The 19277-nt window shown below is 36.5% G+C and overlaps 2 protein-coding genes across 6 annotated transcripts in view; one reads left to right on the top strand and one right to left on the bottom strand.

The window, feature by feature from the left end:
* Nucleotides 1–8896, top strand: part of LOC113494169 (sister chromatid cohesion protein PDS5 homolog B-B) — a 41386-nt gene extending 32490 nt beyond the window's left edge. For 3 of the 5 annotated variants that reach the window (XM_026872373.1, XM_026872371.1, XM_026872372.1), the window contains exons 12-19: nucleotides 364–501; nucleotides 609–668; nucleotides 1421–1592; nucleotides 2564–2682; nucleotides 3074–3217; nucleotides 3553–3717; nucleotides 3926–4024; nucleotides 5261–8896. In XM_026872373.1, coding sequence (XP_026728174.1) covers nucleotides 364–501; nucleotides 609–668; nucleotides 1421–1592; nucleotides 2564–2682; nucleotides 3074–3217; nucleotides 3553–3717; nucleotides 3926–4024; nucleotides 5261–5362 — 999 coding nt within the window. In that variant the 3' untranslated portion in view covers nucleotides 5363–8896. The remainder of the gene's footprint in view (nucleotides 1–363; nucleotides 502–608; nucleotides 669–1420; nucleotides 1593–2563; nucleotides 2683–3073; nucleotides 3218–3552; nucleotides 3718–3925; nucleotides 4025–5260) is intronic. The other 2 variants (XM_026872376.1, XM_026872375.1) reach the window with 1 other exon arrangement.
* Nucleotide 8897: 1 nt separating this feature from the next.
* LOC113494170 (facilitated trehalose transporter Tret1-like) lies at nucleotides 8898–19263 on the bottom strand. The gene is made up of 7 exons (XM_026872377.1): nucleotides 18837–19263; nucleotides 15355–15584; nucleotides 13955–14278; nucleotides 13330–13462; nucleotides 11515–11732; nucleotides 10240–10425; nucleotides 8898–9831 (listed from the first exon to the last, which is right to left on the bottom strand). Exons 1-7 carry the CDS (start codon nucleotides 18892–18894, stop codon nucleotides 9595–9597), a joined length of 1386 nt encoding a protein of 461 aa, XP_026728178.1. The 5' UTR covers nucleotides 18895–19263; the 3' UTR covers nucleotides 8898–9594.
* Nucleotides 19264–19277: the final 14 nt, after the last annotated feature.

Here is a 19277-nt window from a genome sequence, read left to right as displayed (position 1 = left end):
TTTGTGGATATTTTTTTTACGGTGAGGTAAGTTCTTTTTTGTATTTGTGAAGTAAACAGTTTAAAAATTAGTACCTTAAAATAATGAAAAAAATCTTGCACCTATACTTGTTCATAGTGATATATATATATTTAAATTCACGCTCAGTTACCGTTGGTCGTAGACCATTTTGTCTGACTATCTTCCAAATGAGGTTAACATCCCAATTCTTCAGTCCAAGATAAGCTTTACATTATTTAAGTAATATGAGACGAGTAGTTACAAAGTATTAGTAAATTTCTGTTCATTAACCTGCTTATTGTTACTTCGTCAGTAAATTGCGGCTTCAATTCATCGTTTTAAATACAACTCGTATTGTTGCAGCAAAACCGTCTATCAAAAGCTGAGATGGCGCACCTGCGGCTGGCGGCGGGCGCGGCCATGCTCAAGATATGCGAACAGAAGGGCGTCGGCGACCAGTTCACCGCCGAACAGTTCTACAACCTATCGCATCTTATGATCGTAAGTTTCAACATAAACCAATTGAAAACAAAAATATAATGGTTTACAAAGTGGGTTTGATGTTGATATTTTACCTCAGTTTTTGACATAATTTATTTGTTTCTCAGGATGAAGTACCTCAAGTCAGAGAAGCTTTCGCTACAAAATTACATAAAGGATTGTCAAAGGTATGTTGGATGTAGATTTTTTTTTTAATGATCCGATTTTATTAGTTTGATTTGATAAGATGATTCTGCAGAACATTCGTTTTTTTTTTTCATGTTTTTGTCGCAATGACGTGCGATTAAATCTCTTTCAATGCCACGGCATTTTAAAACATAGCAATTTCAGTCATATGTCATAAAAAATAAGATCCCTTGCCATGCTGTCCCGGTTTGCCCAAAGTAAAGATACGTTCCGTCAATACAAGTTGTCTTTAATAGAATAGATACACAAAAAATCAGCGTGCGTGCATTCTACAGTGTGTTTGTGCCACAACTTGTGTGTACTACCGCGATTATACGTGAGAATCACGTATAATCCTCGCAAATTGCTAAGGCGCAGCAACTGTATATCATGAAAAGGCAAATGACGTCATAGTGACGTAAAAAAGCAGTATTAAAAAGAGCGTGCAATAGAATTCAATCCTTACTTCCTTACTAATATTATAAATGTGAAAGTAACTCTGTTTGTCTGACTACGTTTAAACCACTGAACTGATTTTAATGTAATTTGGTACAGAGATAGAGTTGACCTTAAGAAAGAACATAGGTTAGTTTTTATCCCGGACTTTTGAAGAGTTCTCTTGGAAACGCGATATAACCGACATCGACACGGGCGAAGCCGCGGGCGAAAAGCTAGTTGTCAATAAACGTCACTAAAATTTGCGGGGATAGTACTGCGGTTGATCATTCTCCTGAGTCTTACATATGGTCGGCAGGGCATCCCCAACAAGTGCCTGCCGCTGGACTTCATGGGCATGTACGCGCTGGCGGGGCGCGAGCCGGAGCGGCGCGTGCGCGCGCTCGTGCGCCAGTACATGCTGGCCGACGTCGTGCGCCGCCGCGAGTACGTGCGCAACATCACCGTCGGGACTAAAGGTAAACTGCTCTGTAAGTACCGCCACTAACACCGCACACCTACTAACTGCACCGGGAACTGATGGCCGTGCTGGTTTAGTACTGTTGTCAAAACCAGAACTAAGGGTGGAAAATCAACATGGAGCTATGCTGTACTGCGCTATGCTGTTTTCTCGACTCGCTCGTCTAATATTTTAATGAGGATACAATCAAGCCATGCTTTGTTGCGCTGTGTGAGGCAACACTCTGTTTAAAACCGCATCAGTCTCGAGCGCGGCGGACGACCCTCCTCGCTGAGCCGTGCTGTGCCGAACTGTGCTGTTTTCTATGGAGCTCTGCCATGTTTCGGATTCAACTTTGTCGTAATGATTCGGTATTTTTGAAGATAAAGTAATTTTTGACGAGATAAACGACTACCCGAGCTCCTGATTACTTTTTATACAGAGCAAAGAAAGCGCAGCACAGTTTGATATTGATTGTTATAAAACGTAGCTTAGGAAACACAGCACAGCGCAGCATACCTCTGTTGATTTGTCACCCTAAGATCAAGAACTGATCAACGGTCTTAAGTGTTCCAACGTAGTTCCAACTCTAGCTACCGCAATTGTCTCCTTTAAAATATTTATAGCGGTGAGGAAAAGAAATGTTAAGAACTTCATAACAAATAATCATAACATTCATTACAATCCATTCATTCCCTATAATTCCAACGCTTTATCACTAACCTAGTTTGAAAACGTTTTTCGATTATTTTATATGTCATGAATGTCATGTTTGAATTAATCTTAAGGTTTAAAAATTATTGGAACAATTTCTGGTTCATCTAACAAAATTCTCGAAACAACTACTTCAGTTTATTGAGCATGTTCTTTATAAGACCGGTACTGCGTTACGCTAACAGCTTGAGGATATAACACGCTTTATTACTATAGCTGCATCTTTTATCTACAATTTGTAACATTAACATAGCACATAATAATATAATGACATGCCCCTTGCTACAGTGGAGCGTGCAGTGAGCCAGCTGCCGCACATCCTGCCGGACTACATGCTGGTGTTCGCGGTGCCCATCCTCACGCACGACCCCGCCTTCACCGCCTACGACAACGTCGCGCAGCTAAAGGTACCACACACACAAATAACTTCCACATTATTATACCAGTTTTACAATGAAAAGCGCAATTACTATTCTACATAAAGGTCATTAATTTAACAAGACATATAATGTGATATCGTATTAGCGTTGTCGCGAATAAATCTTAATTGTTATCTTGTAGTGGCAGAATAGCCTTTTTGGTGGGACTTTGGTCTTCCAGCAGGTGTAACACTGAATACCACTTCTTAAAGTAATATTATCGTTGTGAAAGCGTGATAGCGCATTATATGTCGTGGGCGGTATCTCTCTTCCACACACGTAATAATATTACGAGAAATGACGTAGCGGCCTTTTAGGTCGAAACATTTGAGCTCGTATTATATTATTTTGTTTTCTACAAACTTATTCCTTTTATCAGATGGTCAAAAACTGCCTATGGTTCATACTGGAGCCGCTGATCATGCGCAACGACTTCTACTGCTACGGGTTCTACAAGAGTCTGGTTGAACGCATGAAGGTGCACAAGGATGCGCTCAACGAGACCGACGATGCTGTTAATTATGTAAGCTTTGTTTCATCTAATTAATACACTGAAGAATTACGTTATCTTTTTGTTACCATTCAATTCTTTTAATGTATGAATTATGGTCAGAGACGTCTACAATGATTAAGTTATGTTAAGTGGAAAGCAATATTGTAATTATGTATTATTACAAAATGATTAAAGAGCTTTTAATCGTAGAGCCAAAATTTTGGTAATATCAAATATATTCATAGATTACGATAATTTCGTATGGTGACTACTTTTTGAACATTATGCCTATTTATTTGATAGACTGACGCCTGTTATCAATCAAAAAGCTTTTCATTGTCTTTACAAACTGTGTGTTGTTACAGAAAATGTGGGCGGTGTGTGACCTAGCGATGTCAGTGATCTGGGCGCGGTCGCAGAGCTTCGAGTTGCGCGACTTCCCGTCGGACGCGCGCATCCCCACCATGTACTTCGCGCCGCAGTCCGAGTACTTCGCCAACACGCGCGTCTTCCTGCCGCCAGAACTACAGGTCTGGACCCAATTTTATTTAAAAAATAGTGTAGAGTTATAGTACTTTTCCGTATTTGCATCAATTAAATTTTTGATTCTTATTGGATAGGTGAAAAACCTATTATAGGCAGAACGTATAGCTTCAGAGTGACAACCGTGGGATCAAATTGAGTAAAATAATGTTTATGTAATGAATAGTGTTACTAAATAATAAAAATGTCCTTCAGTTCCAACCCAAGAGGCAGGCGACGACAGAAGGCAATAACACACGAAGCAAGAAGCGTCCTCGGCCGCTCCCCGAAAGAGAAAATGCCAACGATGTTGAGGTAAGAACAATATCATATTAGACCTCTGATAGACCCAATTTAATATGATTGATTGGTATTCCGCTTATAACTCATATGACAGCTTATCTAAGCCCTTTTTCATCGTGAGTACCACAAGTCTATATCTAAATATATCATAAAGCTGTGGTTTTGTAAGTAATGTTCATTGACTTGACGCTGATATTAGATATAGATATTTGTGTAGTTGTATGTACATTACTCGGGCTCAGTATTCCAATGAAATCATTTGTTATGCGTAAAATATTGAATGTTCTTTTCATGCCCATCATTTAACATGAAAAGACATGTCCATGGAATGTCTGTTATAAGCAAAATTACAAGTTAAATGTATTTCGAAAGATCTGGATGAATATTGAGCCTTAGAAATGTCACATAACTGCATAGCCTGACGACAGAAAGGCATATAGCTATTATAACTGTGTGAGCTTGGATTTACTAATTCTGTACCCGTTACGAATATTATTTTGCTATAAATATAATTATATCAAAATTAGATGAAAATTTTACTGAATTTGGCTCTAAATTACAAAGGTACAGAATCAGAGCTTTACTGAAATATTGAACATTTATATTATATTTACATAATTTCTATTCATATGTATCTTAATACCACCCTGTATATACGCTTAAAATATATCCGATCATAGTTATTTATTTGTAATAATGTTTTCCAAGCTTACCGTTGGACGCTCTGGAAGTATTGACGCTAAGGTAAACACAGTAGAATACAATCTTATACGTAATATGTATCTATTGAACTATGTAAGTATTCTTTGTGTTGCTATTATTTATTTTTAAGTAGCTTCAGATATAAAATTGCAAGAATTTTCCCTTAATTAAAGACAGTCGTGTCAGTACTAAAGTTAATTGAATTTGTTGAAAGATGCTTCCAGACGACTCGGCTGTTATATGCTTTATAAATTAATATATATTTGAGAATTTACTAGGGTGAACTTAGGCTGTACTGTCTATATCAGGGCTTGATGACAATTTACATTTCGCTGATCACTCAAAACTAATAAGTAAACTTACGTCATATGTCATACATTTGAAGTTTTCCGTTCCTGACTATTCTAATGCAATGTAACATTGTCTATGCCCTTCGCTATACAAGCCTTAAATATTGTATTACAATCAAAATTCCAGCTGAAAATAGATATATATCACATGTATACTTATTCTTAGTTATTTAACCATATTGCACCTTTTCTTCAGCCGTCAGAAGCGTCAGACACACAGATACAACTGCCCGGACTAGAGAACCCTCCCGAAACTGAACTAGAGGAGCCACAAGCGAAGCGAGCGGTCAGCGACTGAAGACGATCGCCCGCTGGCCTGTCCGGCGAGCACAGCGAGTAAGTGTCAGCTTAGCGATAGATAACGTGACCAATATAACTATGTCACACACACAATCTGTCTAAATTATGACACCTGTCACATCTGACAGCTGCCAAAGTCTGAAGTTGACTCAACATGAATTATGTTGCATAATATAACTGCGCGAATGCAAAATGACTTAAATTACGTTGTGTTTGAGATGTAGGTTAGCCTTTTTTTATATTTTTTTAATGAAAATTGATGTCACATTTTATTGACAGTAAAAATTATGCGTGTTTAAATTTTTGTGTAATTATGGAAGGTACACAGTTAATTGAATTTGTATATGATGGCGAATTAATTAGAGTTTATAGAACTTAAAGGTCTATAAGCTATAAGACTCTTTTTATTTTTATTTGGCCAGCGAATAATGTATGAAATTAATTAGAGATACATTTTTATATCAAGTCACAGTATCTATCGTTAGTGGACACTTAATATTGTACACAACTCATACATAATATACAATCTCATACAAAATGTTGAATGGACGTTTTATTACATCGATTATACTATCAAGATGGCAGATGATTTTAACATTAATTTCTATTATTAACAAAGACAACAAAAGTAAACTAGAAATGATTATGCAAATAATTAAAACTTAAAAGTTGTCTGCTGTCTTCAGCCAAATACAAGTATATCTTTTATAAAAAAATCACTAACATTTTATACAGTCTACTCATAGTTTAAGAAAGACCATGCATTTTTATTTAAATGAAAAGATAATTAAGTAATCTTTATAAAAGATATGCTTTTGGCTTTAATCTAGGACAAAACTCAGTCATGTATGTTTAAGCTGACCTAACAAAGACTGGCTCGTATTTACACTGATTGAACGAGTGAATGTATTACAGAACGATATCTCAGTTACCATGGTAACAAGCTAACAACATTATCTTTTGTCAATTGGCTTGGTATGAGATCGTCGTAAGTCCCATAGCTTCAAGTTTTTAACAATTTGCTGTAAACTTGTAGAAATTACAAATAAAGATACTAAAAACAAGTATTCCAGCAAATATATTAAACAAGGAATTGATGGTCCTTTGTTTTGTATGTGATTCTATGATAGCCAATTCACATGTATAAATTAGTATGTTGGATTCAATATCTTCATCTTTTAATTTTGAATACAAACTTTTTACTAAGAGTTAATCAAATAAGAAGATCTTAAACTCATACTTATTAATTACAAAAGCTACGTCAGAAGCTACTTTATAAACTTAGCTTACACTGTCGTTCAAAAGCTAAAATGTAATTTCGGATTATGTAAAACGTATATCAAGAGTTATTCTTGCTCATAGTTCTGTTTAAGCAACATTGCTATTGATGTGCCACTTGGATATCTCATGCCAGGACCAATTGTACAATGTAAATAACAGCATTGAAATAATTATGTTCAGATCTCTGTATATTAACAGATTGTCACGAATTATTCAATAACTGATATATAATTCATCAATTTTTATGTTCCTGACTTACAACTATAGAATACTAGCAATCAATTTATCTTTTTAAAAACCTTGAATTAACTAAACATTTTTATTTTTATAATTGCATTGTCTGATTCATTCTTTGTTTCTGGAACTCTAATCAATTAAATCTGATGTCAAATCAAAACATGGTTTGTTGTTGGTGGACAACAAGACTAAATCGATCACAGTAGCTTTATGTAAGATTTAAGAGACAATTTTCTCAGTTTTGTTTTGATCAGAGTTCTTAAACTTGCTGATATTCATCTTTAATCAATGGCAAATATTTCAATTGGATATAAAATAACCCATCCATTTCTCGGGGTAACCAATTTTGTAAATCATAGTAAACAATCAATATGGAATTAATCCAAACAGTATATTTTACAAATTGTGACAAAATATGGTATTTTTACACCTAAATGTAAATATAATACCGTTAAATGATATTGTATTCGGTTTCCAAGTACTTATGTATAATAAATTGCTAGCATTCATTTTTTATTGCTCAATATTTACGTTTCTTTTTAGCATAATGCTTAACTAATTCCATACATAAAACACTCATATTTTTATTTGTCATTTTATGAAATTATTTACATTTTAATGTCTCTTTACTTCCTTGCATTGTAAGTTATTATACATAAGATACTTAGGTACCATTATGAAGGCAAACGGTCTTTATAATCTGCGGTACTTTCAGGTGACATGGGGTAAATATTAAGCCACCATTTACCATAAGAGAGGGAGCTTGTTGATGAGAACGATTATAATAATCATTGGAGGCAAATAACTCAGAATGATTATTTGTCGAGTTATCTAATTCCCCAACTAGGTCTAATACATTTTAGTTGGGCACTGACACTAAACGATATATAATTGGCATTTTTTCGTTGTGTTCAAATAGACTTGTCAACAAGTAAGCATAGTCTTTGGTGACCATTTCTGCCCGAAGATATATGATTATCGACCTGTCGTCAAGTCTGTGTAATTTTAGTCACCGAGTCGAGAGTACCGCGTCAATAAACATATGGCCTTGAATTGACAAAAAGTCTCCTGGATTGATAACCGATCTAAGAATAGAGATAATGAGTCTGTATTATAGATTTTAATGAATAAGTTTTAATATCTTAATGTTTGTTTCTATCGTTGATTTTAGTTGTCGGCTGGTCGATGAGTTTTTCTTTATTATTGTATAGCTAGGGCCTCGGCGTCGAGGCAACGAATGTTGACTGCACTCTTGTGATGTTGGTTCGATATGTCCGGCTAATCTGTGGTCATCGCAGCGGCTAATTTTAAGGTTATTATTATGTGTGTTGTCGATACTTTGTCCCGTCTCTGAGATACGACCGGGTAATCTTTATTTTAAACAATTATATTCAAATCTTTTTTTGTTATCAGTAACGCCTACTGTAAATCATCTCAAAGATTTTTATTATATATTTTGCTATCAGTTTGTAAGCTACTCTTTATTACGTATCTCAGAAACCGGCCTTTAAATTTAAGCACTCGTCAACTATAATAATTTAATTTCTCGTGATATTATTCTAAATATCAATGTAGGTTTTATCAGGGAACGAACCCTGTAGTTTCAGACGCACTTAAGGATGGTTCACATATCCACATGATCTATTCTGTGGTAAACCGGGGTATGTGCTCCTATCCTTAATCTACGCTAAGTCGAGATCAGTAAGGTCACAGATTTTTTAATACAAATATTGTATGATCTGACGATAAATACATTATAAGGTTATATAGATTATTTATTCTAAGTAATGACATCGCTAACATTTATTTCATTAGTAAATACTATAGGGTTCCCCTGCTCCGCTCCGATGTCCAAAACATTCGTACAAGACCCGACATTAAGTAATAACTTTTTTTATTGATAAAATTTTAATTTAAGGTGTACCAAAAAAAGGAAAAGATTTGCGACACAGCGTTCGCTTCACTGTCGCAGTGATTCTCTGTAGTTATGTATTAAAATAAATAATAAACACATCTTTTTGTTGTTTTTGATTTATTTCCGTTGTTACGTAAGCTGTTAACCTCCGACAATAAATAGTTATAAATAATGATATTTTATACATTCATGCTTACTCATTACCTTAGTCTAATTATATACAAATGTCTATTTTGGAAATCACGCAATTCCTCATTCATTGTAGAATCGAATTTACTAATATAGAACTTAAATACTTGGCTAATAATTTAAGTGGAGACATTTTGGTAAGTCGAATTAATTAACTCGCCCATCAATTTGAAATTACGTATATTGAGACATAATTACTTGAGGATATACTGTACGTATAAATTAATAGTAGATTTCTTTTATTTTTCTTCAAGCACATATTATTCAAGAGCTCAATTTATTTCATGTTTTCATTTATCTATGTTTACTTAATTTATACGTAATAAGTATGAGAGACATAATTACATATTTCGAACCTTATCATAATTTGTACATATCCCAAAAATATTTCTAGAAAATACTTTACCTTGGTTTCCATTACCAGTTTCTCTAGACAAGTAGAATTTCTGTCAGCTTTTAATGCTTGGTAAATCAGTAGTATGGAAATGGAAAATGCACGTTCCGAGACAAAACGCTGGTCATTAACATTTCCATACATTTAGCCATTAGATATTCAAATCTTTAACACTCTGAGGAACATTACTTATCTACAGGACTTGCAAGAAATCTTATACAAAAACAGGTTCAGTCTTTTTCCAGTACTTTTGTATTTCTTCTAGACTTTTCCCTTTAGTCTCCGGTACGCAGAATATAGTGTATACCACTCCAAAGAGGGTGACTGTGGCGAAGGTGTAGAACACTACGTAGGCACCAAACTGGTTTGCGATCGGCGTGTAGAAGAGAACCGTCATTGAACTGCAGAAGAATGAGAAAGCCATTGATGCTCCCGCCATTCGGGCTCGGACCTGTGAAGGAAATAAAAATTAAGTACTCATATCTCCAACCAAAGTCCATGAGTCCATGAACAAATGAGATTGACAAATCTTGATGGGGCTCTGCCTTCTCGATATGGTCAAGCAAAGAGGAGGGATAAATCGCGGTTGAAAAAAGAAAAGATGCATGCAATGTGTGAAAAGTGATGTGAATGAAAAAGGAGTGGAAGGAAAAAAACGTGTGCCGATCCTAATTAAAGCGCCACAAGAACGGGAAGGAATAGTATAAAAGCTAATCAGCAAATATTGATTGTGCGTTTTGTCATTCTGGTTGGGAATGATTCAAATAGGAAGTTTTGCCAACGAACAACATTTGAGTATTTCATATAATTAAAATTAACTAATTACCAATCACTACTTAACAATAGAAAATAAAATCACCTGGAAAGTAAAAACTTCAGCCATTATAACCATGGGTACTGGCGCGAGACCGGCTCCGTACGCCAGTATACACACACACACGGCCGTCACTGGCAACCAGCTGACCACGCCGGTCCCGAGGTAGAAGCACGTGGCTAACGTCGTCATACAGATAGAGACGACCAGGGAACTGCATGCTAGAGGTATCTGTGAAGGTAGAACATTATAGGTATAGTCAGGAATAGTGTTTGACCATGTATGTTTCAGAGGTTTGTAGAAATTGGTTGTTTAGTAAGCATTGCGCATTGGGGCGTTTTGGTTCTCGACGCCACAGTAGAAAACAGATCTGGTAAAGTTTGTGCAAATAACGATATAAAAAGTAAAAAAAATCTGTTTAGCTCTCAGTTAGATAATTAAATAATTTTAGGCACTTATTATTGCCTTTTTCAACAACAAGAATTGACAAAAATAAACAACTTTAAAGTTTAGGAGATCCCGCTTGTGATGTAGCCATTTAGGTATACACAATTTTATCTGTAATTTGATTAATGTTTGCGGAACATAACAAGAAATACGTGGATATGCATTATAAAACACCAAGACGGACACTGAAAAAAACACTGATATCCCCTATGTGCAGTATTCATCATTGAAGAAAAAGTTGTATAATATGGCAAGAAAAAAAATTTAGTTCCCTACAGAGAAATTGATTTATAGCCATCGAAAGTAATCTCGGAAACTGCAGTGAGTATACGTAACTGATTAAAATTGCGTTTGGTTTGAAGTGTTGCCTACTTGTATACCTAATTGATTTTTTAATTGCAGTGATAAAGTGGCTCTGGGAATAGTTATTTAGAATTACTTAAAATTCAGTAGATATATTTGTACCACTGTTTGTCCTAGATAAATAATAAAATGACTAAGGCCCTACCACCACGTCTTAAAGTAGGTATAGTTACCGGCACGGATCTTGAGCGCTGACCTTCACCTGCGCAGAAGTGAGTTTTGGGTCCCTTTTGAGGTATGAAGTGAGGCGCGGGGCGGACTAGATTGCAGTGATTGGTTGAAATTCATTCTTTGCGTGTTTACGAGTACCCACAATTGAATCACTCTTCCGCCGAGCGCCCAAGATCCGTGGCGTTAACTATAGTTTTATCGGGGACGTGGATAAGAGATGCCACTCTACGCCGAGTATTGCGTTGTCACGCTTCCACAACCATAATGGCGGTATGGCTCTGTTCCTATACAAAAAAGTGTCAAGCTATAGGTACAATAAACTTGTATCAACATCCTCACCTTTCTTCCAAACTTCTCAATGGAAACTGTGGTAAAGAACGAGCCTGCAAGCTGTAGCGAGCCCATGAAGAGCGCCAGCGTGTTGGGGCTCCACTCGGTGCCGGCGCGACGGAACACGTCAGCCGCGTAGTTCATGAGGGCGAAGCACCCCGATAGAGTCTGCATTGCCATCAGCATGAGCGTCATCCGAAGCGCCGAGAACGTCGTGCGGTTTCGTACTGTGAAGGGGTGATGATTAGGTTTGAGAGAAGTTAGCGTAGTAGCATTACTTCGCATTATTTCTCATTATCGTTTCTCTCCGTCTTTTCCCAAGGCAGAGAGTGAAATTAGGCAGCTGATGCTGAGTGTATGTGATGTGACAAAATACAGAATTTATAAATTAGAATTGGAGCTATGAAACAATATAACCTATCGAAATTGTGTCAGAACAATATTATATCAGTTTATAAATATGTATAAGATCGTACATTTTTTCATTGCCAACGCGATCGTCATCAAGTGTGAGTCGGACTCACGGCACTGAGGGTTCCTTACAAATAAACGTATCAAAAACGAATGGGTTGGGAACAATGAAATTTGTTGGTCACTGACAGTTGTTGTGAAAGCGGGTGTAGCAAAACATCGTCTTTGAAAATTTCAACGGTTACGCATTGTTCACGAGATAACAGCCTGGTGATTGAAGGACAGATAGACAGCGAAGCCTTACTAAATAGGTTCCGTTATTACTCTTTGGGAACAGAACCCTGAAAATTATGAAGTAATTTTGTAGTAAGTAGTAAGTAGATACCTATCAAGCATAATTAGTTGTTATCTTCACCATAAACTGAAGTGGGTTTACAAGGCATTTAACAGCAATTAATATTACACCTAGGAAAAATCTGCGTTCTGATTATGTACCTACTTAGATTGGCAAGACGTATCTAAATATTATGTATTTGCTGTTCATATTTAGCACACTACACACAACTATCATACGTTTATTGCAGTGTATTAAGATACCGACAAAGATTTTCCCGAGTCTTTATTACACGCAATTTAAACATTTCCTAGTTTTTTAACATCTTTCACTTCGATTTTCCTACAAGATATAGGTACCTAAGTTTTGTTTAGAATGTTGCCTTAAATTAGTTTACTACACTTATCCCAAAATCGAACTTTAATTTTTTTGGGTAGTTAGTTACTCTTTTCAAGATTCCGGAGAATTTTGCAACTATTCAATTAACTTTTTAATAATTTCTATTCACACTTAGAAACGTTATTTGTGGATCACACAAAATATCACGGCAATTACTTTCGCTTCACGCTTCTAAGAATTAGGGAATCATTCACGGAATTGATATGCCTTGACTACAATTTGATGAATGATAAAATTACGCAGGTTGGCTGGAAACTAGTTTTTATCTTCTCTATTTAGTCCAAACATTGCTGCCTTTAATTGGGACAAGTCCGCCACACATGCCCGACATTGCTACTCCTTTTAACCAGTATCTACAATGAGACAACCAAAAACCACAAAATCACTTAAGTCCAGTATTTCCCAGGGGAACGATTCCTGCCGAGGCAATAGGACAGTCGGTAGGAGTCTGACACTCCCTTCTCAAACCAAAACGGAAGGAGTCATTTGATGATTTCCCATCCGAAAAAAGGGAGGCGATTAGCTGCATTGTAACCCGCAACGACATTAATCAGAAATAGTAAAAAAAGGGGGAGTAAGAAACAAAATTTTCCTGTTCACGTTGGTATGTTTACGCTGCTTCCCCAATACTCTAAATATCGTGTATCTATTCACATAGCTGTCTCATCTTCGTACCTTACCCACACTGATCAGGGTCACGCTGGCCATCTCCTCAAACTGGCGTTGTTCCTCCTTCAGCTTGAGCAGCTCTCCTGTCACCGTCTTGTGGTTCTTGTCCAACCCCCTCAACCAGGATATCGTGGAAGCTGCTTGCTGAAAGAATTAATGAAAGTTAGATAAAAACAAAACGTCTTCCGCATTAAGGATGCTTCCTTGGGTAGCGGGGGTGACACAAATATTCAAGTCATATGCGCAAAGACACCCAGACTCAGACCAAGCGTGGATCACACAAACGCTTGTCCTATACGGGGATCGAACCTGACACCTTGGTGACCTTAACCACTCGGCTATCCGTGCATTTAGATTTATTTACCAATAACAGTTTCTTGCTCAGTCATACTACTGTGAGTAATTGGAAAATGTAAACAAAGTAACTAATCAAAAAGAGGTCGCTACGTTACTTACGTGCACTAATTGTTGCAAGGCAATTATAGGCAATTTTTAATTTACATGGCTGTGTAAATAATCTAGAAAACGGAGTTCAAATACGAACGCAACAAAATTGAACGCCTTCTAGGCAGGGTGTTATTCTGTACTATACGCTTACAAAAAACGACCTATACGAAAACAACCTGAAATACCAACCTTTTCTTTCCCAACCTTCAGCAAAAAGTTCGGTGATTCAGGCATGAAACAAAACACAACGACATGCACGCAAGCCACCGCCAAATACACAGCCTGGTTGACTTTATACGAGACCGCCATGCCGACTGCATAGACGAAGATCACGCCTAGCTTACACACAGTCATAGTCAGGGAGCCCAAGGCCCCTCGTAGCGAATCTTCAGATATTTCTTTGACGTACACCGGTACGACTACGAAACATCCCCCAGCCGCGAGACCAGCTATCACTCTCGCAGCTATTAGGGCTGGTGGCATTATAACTGTCAGTTTTATTGTCCAGGATATCTGAAACAAAGGAGTATTTTTATGTCGAAGTTTTAAGATCACTGGCTGGCAATAAGAAATAGTCTGCTTATAAAGTTTTGTTCGAAACTGCGTAGTTGAATTATAGGGGGAGGTGCCTGCGAGATCGCAGAATATAGCTTGGATACAGATGTATGAGCATTAAATGGGCAAAATTTAGCCTTGTGGAAGCAAAACGCTGCTCTATGCCGTGAAGAGCTTTGTCTTGGTTCCTCAAAGCTTTTACTTGCTCGGTAACAGTCTTTGAGTAGTGGGTTTATTAACTTTTATAGTAACTGTAACTGGTCAGGCAATCCCGATAAACACGCGTGAGTAATTTTTTGCATCATTTAATTGATAACTTATTACCTATCGTATCTATTTTTTAACGTGATTTTTCACATAAAATCATTGTTTCACAAGTCATTAACACTCAAATAGTACAGACATAAGACAAAATAAATAACCTGTAGTTGCTATGTATGAGATGCTGTACATATTTACCTTAAATTAATATTTGCGAATCATTTAGATTCTGCAATAAAATACATTAGTCAAGTCAACAGCTTGTAGATGTAATCAGTCATTCAGTGATGTCATGTGAAACTATTTGATCATAATCATTGTTATATATCGCCTTTGGGGCCTACTACCTGTTATTTTAACAGCACTATTGTTGGAAAGAAGATGACGATTGGCGCAGATACAGCTGATGCAGATTACGCTGTATAGAGGACCGTCTTAGTAAAAATGTAAGAGATAGTGGTCCGTGTCAGAACCCTTTATCGGCCTTTATTTAAAAATTGTATCAAAGGTTTTATTTTTCTCTGTCTAATACCAATTTATTCGAAGATCAAACGCGCATTGATACGTGAATCCGGAGGCTATAGGCTTTATGTGACCGTATGAATCACTCACGCGGTAGGGAGTCAAGCCAAGTTCAAGCTAACAGACCTAACTAGCAACACAGTGTGTATTTACCCTTACTGTAAACTTATGAACACAAAATAACTGCGTTTAAAACGTGAGCACGAGTCAGAATAGTGATTATGTTTTAATTACGCTCATAAAATACTTACACAAGACAACAAAGACACGAGAATCACGCATATCTTCCTTCCCAATCGGTCTGATGCGTAGCTGAAGAAGGGTATCCCGCAAATGGCCGCCAGCGGTAGTGCGGCCGCCATCCACGAGATGTCGTTGTCCGAGAGCGGCGCCTGCGCAGGTGTCGCCGCGGATTTGAGGAGCGGGCCCATCGGGGACAGCCAGCCGATCTGGATGCCGTACGTAAATGTTGGTACAGTCGCTGGAAGGCAAGATGTTTTTAATATACTTACAGCAAAGACTTTCACATTGACAGCTGTATTCAAGAGATACTCTTGCTAAGTGACGTGCTAGTGACTAAAGTTTTTATTTGTCTCCACATTAGAAGACAAAACCAGCAAGGTACGTAAGAGCGATTTTTGTTCTTAGATACGACTTAAAGGAATTTAATGCTAGCACCAAGACACTTTATAATATGCACCTAACGTATTGTATATTTATTTATTTATACTTCTTTTACATAAAAAAATAGAACGGCAGACTTACTTAGTTCCCTATCTGTCAAACAGGGTGATGCAGAAATAATAAGAAGCAGATGCATTGGCAAGTTTGTTGTCTCAGATATAACAAAGGACATTCACACGAGGAAGAAGTTAATGCAGGGGTCGAAAACGCAATACATGCGCACAATGGATAAAACTTTCAACTTACACTCAATGGATAATAATAGTAAAGAGAGTTGTAATTGTAAATAGTCTTTCTTGTAAGGGTCAATTCACACCGCGAGAGTTTCCAACGGCATAGTCTTTATTTTTCAAATAATTTTGTATATTGTATACTTGAGTAAAATTTAACAATCGTTTAATAGCAAGGTCCGCGAGAAGCTTATAGCGACTCGACTTACTAGAAAAGTAACTGTACTTACAGTAAAATGTATTAAAGGTATCGAAAGGCTGCGAGCCAGAAAAAGGATAAACGTGTATAGTAATAGTCAGGTCATGATTGAAAACTCCGGTTGGGCCCGAAACTATTAGAGCAATCCCGATAAATACGCGTGAGTGAACCATTGTTTAAAGCATAGATGATTTATAAAAGGAGAAAATTACACTAAGTACGTCAATAGATTGTGGTTTCAGCTTCGAAATTAAAAAGTCATATTAATCATACATAGCCGGGTGGTTGCTCGTTCGATCCCCGCGTAGGACAAGCTTTGTGTGATCGAATGCTTGTCCTGAGTCTGAGTGTCTTGGTGCATATAACTTGAAATATTTTGTGAAACCCTACGACAAAAGATAACAATAAAATAAAATAGAGCAGGAGTCTTTTAAAAAATAAACATTCAAAGCTTATTGGATAGATTCATTTAAACGATCAATTCTACAAGGTTATGTAAGAAATTTTTCCGCTGTCCTCTCCTAACCACTTGTAGCTACTGATTTAATACGCAGTTTTCCCGGCGTGAAAGTTGTCTCGTAGGGCGATGTCAACACACTCATAATATTGACTTGTCATTTTACGTAGTACTAAGTACATAGGTATGTAGAGAGAGCAACAAAAGTCTAAAAATATTTGTATTAAAAGTGTCATAGCTACGACTGATTATAATAAAATGCAAAAAATATTTTCGTAAATGAAGATTTTATACGGCCTTAAAAAAAATACGCATCATATATTTTTTTTTATTACAAGGTGTCATTCAATAAACAATAACAAATGATTGTAATTTATTTTATATCTATTTGATGAAAGCCGTTTCTTTATTCTACAAGTTATAGTTAATTACTACGTGACTGCGAACACAAAAATCTGTTTTAATTAATGGTATCAAGGTATATTGCTTTATTAAGCGAGTAGTTATTGATTGTCCGAGAGCCTGTGGCCTGTGAGATCGTCTTCAATGTGAAATGTCATCCAATGGTTTACTTTATTATATAAATTTAATTGTATCGCTGAGACCGGCAATGGTCGCACCATAACAGGGTGCGGTTTCTAATTATTTTCCAATTCCTGTATTATACATGTATGTGTGTCAAATTAATGTCACCAATGAGGCGCCACGCATTATTAGGTTTATCTGGGCTGTGTGTATCAGCCCCCCATCTTCTTCGACCTCCTCAAAATACTTCTGAATATCTCCTTAAACGAAATTCGATTTGAATTAATATCCCTTCATGATCATTATTTTCCCTTAAATTTTATTTAAGATAGGTCCTTTAAAAGTAACCGCGCCTGGGCCCAAATTCCGCAATTAACAAATGCCTAATGATGGTAGAATATGACTGCACGAATAGCCGAGTGGTTGAGGCGACCACGACAAACCCACTGAGCGCGTAGTTTCTCGGGTACGAATCTCGCGTCGGACAAGCAATTGTGAATCACACAGTCAGTTGGGTGCCTTTGTGCATGTGATTTGAATGTTTGTGAAACCCCGCGACTCAAGAATTAAATTCCCTAAAGGATTCGTAAAAATAATAGATAAAGTTTGACACTAATCGTTTTCTCATAAGCGTTTTGACAGCACAGCATATCATGGGCAATGATAAATAACGGAATAACGAAATTAGTAGAACATATATTCTTATATAGTAGCAATAATTAAAAAGTGACTTTCTCAGAATCCTTGCCTTGACTCGTGTGTCCAGTGACATTACAAAGCTGTTTTTTAAAGGACTACCTTTGCTTTTCGATTTTTTATTTCTAAATACGACTTTAGTACTGTAAATCGCTTCATTCTGCAAACCTCTACCTGATTTTATTTGGAGTTCCATATACCAACTACAGGTACATAAGTGCTTAAAGCTCAGATAGCTTCATCACAGCATAACCATTTTATCTTATACTGTATTTACCGCTTAAATACCGTTTTTTTACAAAAAATATTTCCAGTATTTATTAATTACGTATTCCTAAGGCCTTCGTCGAACGCGTGTTTGCTTCGTTTTATTCAATTCATGAAACCATTGATACTCGTTTATTAGGGTTTTGTAATATATCAATGCATGAAACTTGATATCAGTACCCATCCAAATAGGGACCAGTTTTTTTTTATTTCTCCTGTCATCAGTATTTTTTCTTCTTTGTTTGAAGCTTTAACCTATCGCGTATCGAATTCCCGGCCGGTTTATTCATTCATTCATTAGTATCGCAGGTGCAACGTGAAGATTTGAATTTACTGTTACTATGCAAGCATGCAGTTCTGATGCCTGAATGCTAATTCTACTTCTGCATCCATTGCAGCTATAATACGGGATGCCGGCTGCTTTACGACATTGTTAGTACAAGAATCACATTATTAGCATGGCCCAAAGGGCTTGCACGCGACTACAATAATAATTACTCTATACGTTACTCAACAGTATAACTTTAAAAATAAAACGAAACGGATCTAACAAACTGTTTATTTTATCTGCGGAAAGCCGGCAGATTTCGCGATAAATTATCTCAATGTAATACTAAAAACTATGATGAAATAAAAATGTTTTACAGTCAAAAAATATTTTTATTATTTACTTACCTATCAGCGCCGTTAATATTTGCCTTTTAGCACTACTTTCGGTTTTTCGCCGGTCCATATTGGCAGAATAATATCGCACTTCAGTCACAAATTCACTGTATTAAAAAACAAAACAATGTCACCTGTAGGTTATTTTTTTTAACACAATGTCAAATATGATTTTTAGCATTAATCACGATAGTTATATGACTGAATATGACTAACACTTTACGTTTTAATTTATAATGATAAATTTCGATTAAACTTCGTGCGCCTGCGATTCACTTGACGTGTGTCAAACGACTACTTTTATAACCTATAATCTTGCATGTGTACTCAACAGTTATGCAAACACAATGTTATGTCATCCATTTCAGTTATTCTCAAACGACTCTTAGTTCTTGAGCATAAAGTTTATAATCGAACAAAATAGTTTTTATTAACTGATGCTATATTTTGGCG

This window comes from Trichoplusia ni, chromosome 5 (assembly GCF_003590095.1).
Source record: "Trichoplusia ni isolate ovarian cell line Hi5 chromosome 5, tn1, whole genome shotgun sequence".
Taxonomy (NCBI): domain Eukaryota; kingdom Metazoa; phylum Arthropoda; class Insecta; order Lepidoptera; family Noctuidae; genus Trichoplusia; species Trichoplusia ni.
This window is presented reverse-complemented; position numbering and strand designations above follow the sequence as displayed.